Raw genomic sequence first — 7500 nt, 5'->3', positions numbered from 1 at the left:
TGCTGAAGTACAGCCCCCCTCTAGGTGGGTTGTTTGGACAGAAGTCTGGGGAGAAGCAGAGCGATACCGCGGGCTAATGCGTTTCTCCGCCGTCCGCCGGCTAATGTTCCCGGTAATTAAGACCGCGTCTCTAATGTTCCCTCTCCCCCGCACCTCCCCCCTTCACCCCTTCTCTCTTTCCACCCTCCCCTCTCTGTTGTTTCCGTCTCTTCTTTCGCCGTTGTCGTTCTTCCTCACCAGGGGCCGCAGACTCCGCCTCCTCTTCCTCCTCCTCGTCCTCGTCCTTCGTCAACGGCGCCACCAGCAAGAGCCTTCCGGCGGTGCAGACGGTGGCGCCGATGCCCGAGGACACCATGGAGAACATGAGGTCAGGAAGCCCGCCGTCTCGCGCCACCGTGCTAAGCTATGCTAACACCCCGCCATTTTGTCCCCGGTTAAACGCCGCTCACCTGTTTGCTGGCTTGCGTTCGCTCGCTTGTTTGCATCTCTTTGTTTTTCTCAGCCCCCCCCCCACACCTTATTTAAATCTCGGCCTTTGCGTCTTTCCCATACCATGTATTCTGTTCAGACTGAACAAACCAATGCGGTCAGCAGTCACACTATTTGCGCCAACACAATAAATGTTATGAGGCCCGTAAATACACATAATGACACACACCCACAGTGACACACTAGCTTGATAACCGTAATACTGAATAATTGACCAATTTAATTGAAATAGATTGCACTAAGCCGGACTTCAATACAGCATATTCGTCATCTCTCCCAAAACAGCTTACCATATTTTAACACAACTGCAGTGTACTTATTCAGCATCACTTAATCATCCCGGGTTATAATATACTCGGGCGGAACACGAGTCATTAATTTCACAATTGCTAACACAAGCTTTTTAATATATTGATTTCAACACTCCAAGGCCGAGATATCAAAGAGTGACCGAACATTAATATCAAACTAAAATTAGATTTTTACCATACAAACTCTGGTAAACATGTGGAGCTTTCCCTTAGGTTTGAAGTGTTCGGTTACTCTTTCACAATCCACATAATTCAATGCGTTTCATTCTTAGAGCAATACAGCACCAACGATATATATAATTTGGTTATCATCAGCCGCCCACTGTAGCCTGTAATGTCAGACCAAAGTGATCCTACACACGTTCCTTCATTGCCAGAAGTTGAGGCATATTTCAAGGTTGAACATGGAACATTCTCAAGATTAAGTTATACCAGAAGAACAAGATGCACCTTTTGATACAAGAAGGTACATGTCGATCTTCTGGTATAACTTAATCCTGTGAATAATCCATGAAATGTGTCTAACTTCAGGGAGCTCTTATTCCGAACGAAGGAATTTCTTCTTCGGTTTCTTCTGGCTCTCCAGGCTACAATGGGGTGGAGTGATTCATAAATTATAATTTTTTTATGGTGTCTTAAGTGTGTTTCCATAACCTGCATAGCTCTTACAAATATACGATTATAGAGATATTTAAGAGATTCCCTTTTAAAGCCATCTAAGTGTCATTTCCCTAAAAAGAATGTACATTGAACCATCCCGATCATGGTAATGTTAAAACCGTATTGAATATTATAGCCCACTCAAGCTAGTCTTGTAACAATCTTAGTCTGTGACAGTAATGTGTGTGCGTGCGTGCGCGAGTGCGAACGCAGGAATAGGGTTGAGAGTGTGCGTTTCTTAATCCCTTTGTGTGTGTGTGTGTGTCTGTGTGTGTGTGTGTGTGTGTTGTGTGGTTTACATTGCAGTTCCTATTGTGAGGTGGAGCAGTGCGGTCAGACAGCTGCCCCGAGCTCAAGTCTTTTAGCTCTCTCGCTGGCTTCCAGACCACCCCCAGAGACGCAGGGCAGTGTTTTAGGCAAGCAGAACCTCCCCTCCTCCCCCCCCCCCACCCCCCCCCCCCCCCCCCCCCCTCCCCCTCTCCTTCCCATCATCCCCACCGCTCACAACACAACTGTACCCATAATGCCTTGCGAGAGGCCTGAGCCTGCCCGTTCGATTGGCTGTGTCCAGGGCCGGGCTGTCTACGTCTGGCACTCGGCCAATGCGCGCACCCTCTCTAACGGCACACTCAACCCTCACACTCCAGTGTTTCTCCGATATTCCCACCGTCGCTGTTTGACTTTCTAGAATGATCTATGCACCCCGGGCCCACAGAAATCCCTCGTAAGTTGGAGGTCAGAAGGTGCTCTACAGGGGGGGAGATGAAGAGATTCAGGGACTTCACATCCTCTCGACACATTCTCTCTCTGTCTTTGCCTCTATGCCTCTCATTCTTTCCCTCTCTCTCTCTCTCTCGCTCTCTCTCTCTCTTCTCTCTGTCTCTGTCTCCTGTCTCTGTCTCTCTCTCTCTCTCTCTCTCTCTCTCCATGTCTCTGTCTCTGTCTCTGTCTCTCGCTCTCTCCCCTCTCTCTGTCTCTCTCTCTCTCTCTCTCTCTCTCTCTCTCCCATGTCACTGGTCTCTGTCTCTGTCTCTGGCTCTCTCCCTCTCTCTGTCTCTCTCTCTCTTTCTCTCTCTCTCTCCATGTCTCTGTCTCTGTCTCTGTCTCTGTCTCTCTCTCTCTCTCTCTCTCTCTGTCTCTGTCTCTGTCTCTCGCTCTCTCCCTGTCTCTGTCTCTGTCTCTCTCTCGCTCTCGCTCTCTCGCTCTCTCTCTCTCTGTGTGTCTCCTCTCTCTGTGTGTCTCTCTCTCTCCCTTACTGATTCACTGCCTCCACAACTTGCCAAAAGTCAATGAGCCCGAGGGGTTTCAGAGAGGAGATACAGAGGCCTTTGTATGTTCAAACCCAGAAGCCAGTGATAAACCCATCGATAAACACTCATCCCTTCCTCTGATTGAGCAAACCCATGGGAAACCAACTCCATCATTGGCCATTGCCAGGTCACAGGATCTGTGGACATTCATGATCATACATGATCGATGGATCGTATGTGATCTATGGATCACGCCCTGATCTATCGATCGCATTTTATCAATGGCTCACGCCTGATCTATGGATCACATATGCTGGATGTTCCACACACGATCTATGGATCACACCCGACCACGCCTGATCTATGGATCCCTTGTGGGGGTGTCGCCCACATGATCTTCTCAAACTGAACGAAGGATATTAGCGGGAGTAAGGTGCAAATTCCAGTGTGACCCATTTCCTCTCCATGAATTCTCTGATGATTAAGACGCTTCTAAACTCCACCACCAGGCACAATAATACGTCTACGCTCTTGTTATGATTTCCGCGAGCTAAACTTGACATTGTTTGATCTTGGAGAACATTTACTTTAGCACTACTGACATACCCCCACACACACACACACACTCACACTCATACACACGAACTCCCGCAAACACACACCCACAGCCTAACGCGTTGCACACACACTCTTTCCAATTACATTGCCCTGCTGTTTACATGCTTGCAACGTTTGCTAATTGATTATTTGCTTAATAGATCGAGTAATGCGGTCATTTCTAATACTTTATGATTAGCCAGGGGGCGGGGATCCAGTTTTGTCATTCATAATTCATTATTATTTATTTTTTTTCCTCCTTCTGACCCGTTCATGCCAAAACAAATGAAAGATGAGCCTCCAATTTCAGTCCTCACTAACCTTTCATTTGCGACACTCGCACCTCGACGTCCACAACATCGCACCGCTGAACCATCCCATAATGCTCACCACAGTCGTATCGCGTCCCGAGCACGCTTCTGTGAGAACGCCAGGCGACACCTTTGTGTCCTTTCCACACGATTACATCAGGCCGTGGACAACCGAGCTGGCAAAACCTAGCAACCGATTTGGCAGTTGCTAGGCGTGTGCCTGTCGTGGTATTAATATAGTCAGTCGATTAAGGAGCGTTATTACCTGGCGGTCGGATGAAGAACAACTAACAACACCGGGGGTAAAAACAAATAAACGAACCAAATTTAAAAGGCGCCTTGCAATGTTTCGTAGTGTTTTGCAATTACGTCGTCTTCCGCTCGTCGTACAAGATGTTGACAGGTTTCGGTTAGTAAACGTGCAAACAGCGCATCTGCACACATTGTGCACAACGTTTCGACAGTTAGTACGGAGCGCAGAAGCGCGTGAGCTGCGTTCTGCTTCTGCAGGGTTTTGTGAGGATGTTTCATCATTAATTCTCCCTGCTTCCCTTCCTCCCCCCGGGCGTTATTCTGTGTGTTCGTGGCTTTACTTATTTGACATTTTTCCTTCTCTTGACTTGTGCTTTTTTTTTTTTTCTCATTTCTGCCTCCACACTTTAATTGAATCGACTGTACTTAAAATGCACCGCAGTCGTCTCATTTCTCTTATCTTCCCCTCAATTGTCTTCCATTTTTGCCTAATGATGTAAATCTTCCCTCTCCCTCTCTCGGTCTCTCTTTCTCCCCTTGATCTGTACCCTCCCCCCTCCCTCCCTCTCTCCATCCCCCCTGATCTGTACCCTCCCTCCCTCCCTCTCTCCATCCCCCCTGATCTGTACCCTCCCCCCTCCCTCTCTCTCTCCATCCCCCCTGATCTGTACCCTCCCCCCTCCCTCCCTCTCTCCATCCCCCCTGATCTGTACCCTCCCCCCTCCCTCCTCTCTCCATCCCCCCTGATCTGTACCCTCCCCCCTCCCTCCCTCTCTCCATCCCCCCTGATCTGTACCCTCCCCCCCTCCCTCCCCCCCCCTCTCTCATCCCCCCTGATCTGTACCCTCCCTCCCTCCCTCCCTCCCTCCCTCCCCGGGTGCAGTATCACCACCAAGCTGGAGAGGGCGCTAGAGAAGGTGGCCCCCCTGCTGAGGGAGATCTTTGTGGACTTTGCCCCCTTCCTGTCCAGGACTCTGCTGGGCAGCCATGGGCAGGAGCTGCTCATAGAAGGTACGGTGCTGTACACGCCTCCTTTTCTCTAGCCGGCGTCTCTCAGTCTGTGCAGTCGCCCCTTTCCCTGTCCCTGTCTCGCTGCACTGCCCTGCACCGCGCGCGTGTGTGTGTGTGTGTGTGTGTGTGTGTGTGTGTGTGTGTGAGAGACTGTGTTTGTGCGAGCAATAGGTGAGATTAGTGCGACCGAGAGGAGAGAATAATGAACACGTTGGAACGGTATATGATGTGTGTCTGATAGAAGAACGAGAAATAGTGTGTGTGTGTGTGTGTGTGTGTGTGTGTGTGTGTGTGTGTGTGTGTGTGTGTGTGTGTGTGTGTGTGTGTGTGTGTGTGTGTGTGTGTGTGTGTGTGTGTGTGTGTTGTGTGTGTGCGTGTCATGAAGGAAAGAGGCGTGTTTGGTTGTGTGTGAGTGGGTGCATCACCTGGCTGTCTCACTCATTCGTCAATCAGGTGAGAAGTTATATTTTTCACGCTAGCTCTGTGGCTAGCATGCTAGGCTAGCAGCAGTGGTGTATATATCTCAGTGTAGGATGAGTCTGAGCAGCTAAAGTAAGCTAGGTTATGATACGTGTCAGTGTGTGCTTGTTTCACTCACTTCCCGGTGTCCTGGTGTTATACCCACTGTCTAACGTGTTCTTCTGGAATCCCTCCCTCTTTCTGTCTTCCTCACTCTCTCTGTCTCTCTTTCTCTCTCTCTCTCTCTCTCTCTCTCTCTCTCTCATCTCTCTCTCTCTCTCTCTCTCTCTCTCTCTTTCTCTCTTTCTCTCTTTCTCTCCGTCTCTCTCTCTCTCTCTGACTCTGTCTCTCTCTCGTCTCTCCCTCTCTGTCTCGATCTCTCTCTCTCTCTCTTGTCTCGATCTCTCTCTCTCTCTCTCTCTGCTGTTCTGTTCATCCTACCTTCCGCTTACTGTCTATTTGTTTGTCTTCTATGTGGAATGCCTTTTACTGTTTATACTGGCACTATAATAAGTACTTGTCACAATGTTTATGCGCACCATTAAGTGCAATATTGATTAATGTTGTTTGTATCTGACTTGACTTTACTGTTTTATCTGTTTTTGTTTGTGTGTGTATATGTGTGTGTGTGAGTGAGAGTGATTGTGTGTGTGTGTGTGTGTGTGTGTGTGTGTGTGTGTGTGTGTGAGAGAAAGTGATTGTGTGTGTGTGTGCGCATGTGAGAGAGAGAGTGATTGTGAGTGTGTGTGTGTGTGAGAGAGAGATTGTGATTGTGTGTGTTTGAGTGAAAGAAAGTGTTTCTGTGTGTGTGTGTGTGTGTGTGTGTGTGTGTGTGTGTGTGTTTTAGTGAAGAAAGTGTTTCTGTGTGTGTGCGGTGTGTGTGTGAGGTGAACGTGTGAATGCGGTTTCTGACTGCGATGTCCGTCTTCCCCTCAGGTCTGGTGTGGCATGAAGTCGAGCACGTCGGTGGTGGAGCTCGTCATGCTGCTCTGTTCAACAGGTTGGCTCACGCACACACGCTCGCACACACACACACGCACGCACGCACACACACACACACATGCTAGCAAGCACACACGCACACACACACACGCTAGCAAGCACACACAGGCGACATACACACACACACACAGACAGACAGACAGACACAAACTAGCGCAAACACACACACAATCGTTTTTTTTTTTCCCTCTTTCAGACCCACACACACACACACAGGTTTTTCTCATTCTCACGCACACACACACAGACCAGAAACACACACACACACACACACACACACACCACACACACACACACACACACACACACACACACACACACACACCTAGGTCTTCTGCTCCACTACTGTATTATTGATGTGCTGCTTGGCAGCTCGGGTCTCTTCAGTGAAATAAAGACATGCAGATCGGGCCTCCGACGCTACACCCTCTGTACAGGAAGTGAAAGGTCGCGCTCACATGACACCCAGGGATCAATAGAGAATAACTAGGGGCCACGGAAGGCCGAGGGAGGGGTGGGGGGGGGGTCCGTCGGCCTCCAGCTAACCGATCGCTACAACCCGCTGATCCGCGCGGTAGCCCAACGTCAATACGCTGTAGCTCGTCAACAGACTCACGACTCACTCGTTCAGAGTTCACCTGGACTCTGCATAGTCACCCCGTCCCCCACCCATACTACTTATTGTACGTTGTACGTCCTGGCACTTAATGTACGCACTTATTGTGGGTTGTATTTAGTTGCTAGTTACTTCGTTGTGTAGCATCCTATCCTAGCTGTCTTTGTTGTGTACGGGGAGTGGGTTAAGGCTAGCGAATGTTGGCGCTTGGCACTTGGTTCTATGAACATCCTGTACCACAGAGATATTGTTGCGTCACATTCTTCTGACAAATGTATTTATTGTTAGTCGCTTTGGATAAAAGCGCCCTTAATGTAAATGTTAGCTCGTAATCAGCGTTGGAGCGAGGAGTTCGTTCATTCATTCATTCTTTCATTCATGCTAGCCCTTTTGAATGACAAACAGAGTACACCCTACGCGTTCCGCGACGGATGCCTTCACATGGTAGACCCTAACCTTAACCCTGACATGTGTCACATTGAGAACGTCTGGGTCCTTATGAGCCCCGGTTTGGTCTCCACCGTGGTTAGCCAACACGGGTG

The 7500-nt window shown here is 49.1% G+C and overlaps 1 protein-coding gene across 1 annotated transcript in view; it reads left to right on the top strand.

Moving 5' to 3' along the window:
- nbeaa (neurobeachin a) overlaps positions 1-7500 on the top strand; it is a 70368-nt gene that overhangs the window by 58185 nt on the left and 4683 nt on the right. The window contains 5 exon segments of the mRNA XM_060056513.1: positions 241-367; positions 1767-1801; positions 1804-1876; positions 4754-4886; positions 6277-6384. Of these exon segments, the coding sequence (XP_059912496.1) occupies positions 241-367; positions 1767-1801; positions 1804-1876; positions 4754-4886; positions 6277-6384 (476 nt within the window).

Source organism: Gadus macrocephalus, chromosome 7, assembly GCF_031168955.1.
Source record: "Gadus macrocephalus chromosome 7, ASM3116895v1".
In the NCBI taxonomy this organism is placed as follows: domain Eukaryota; kingdom Metazoa; phylum Chordata; class Actinopteri; order Gadiformes; family Gadidae; genus Gadus; species Gadus macrocephalus.
This window is presented reverse-complemented; position numbering and strand designations above follow the sequence as displayed.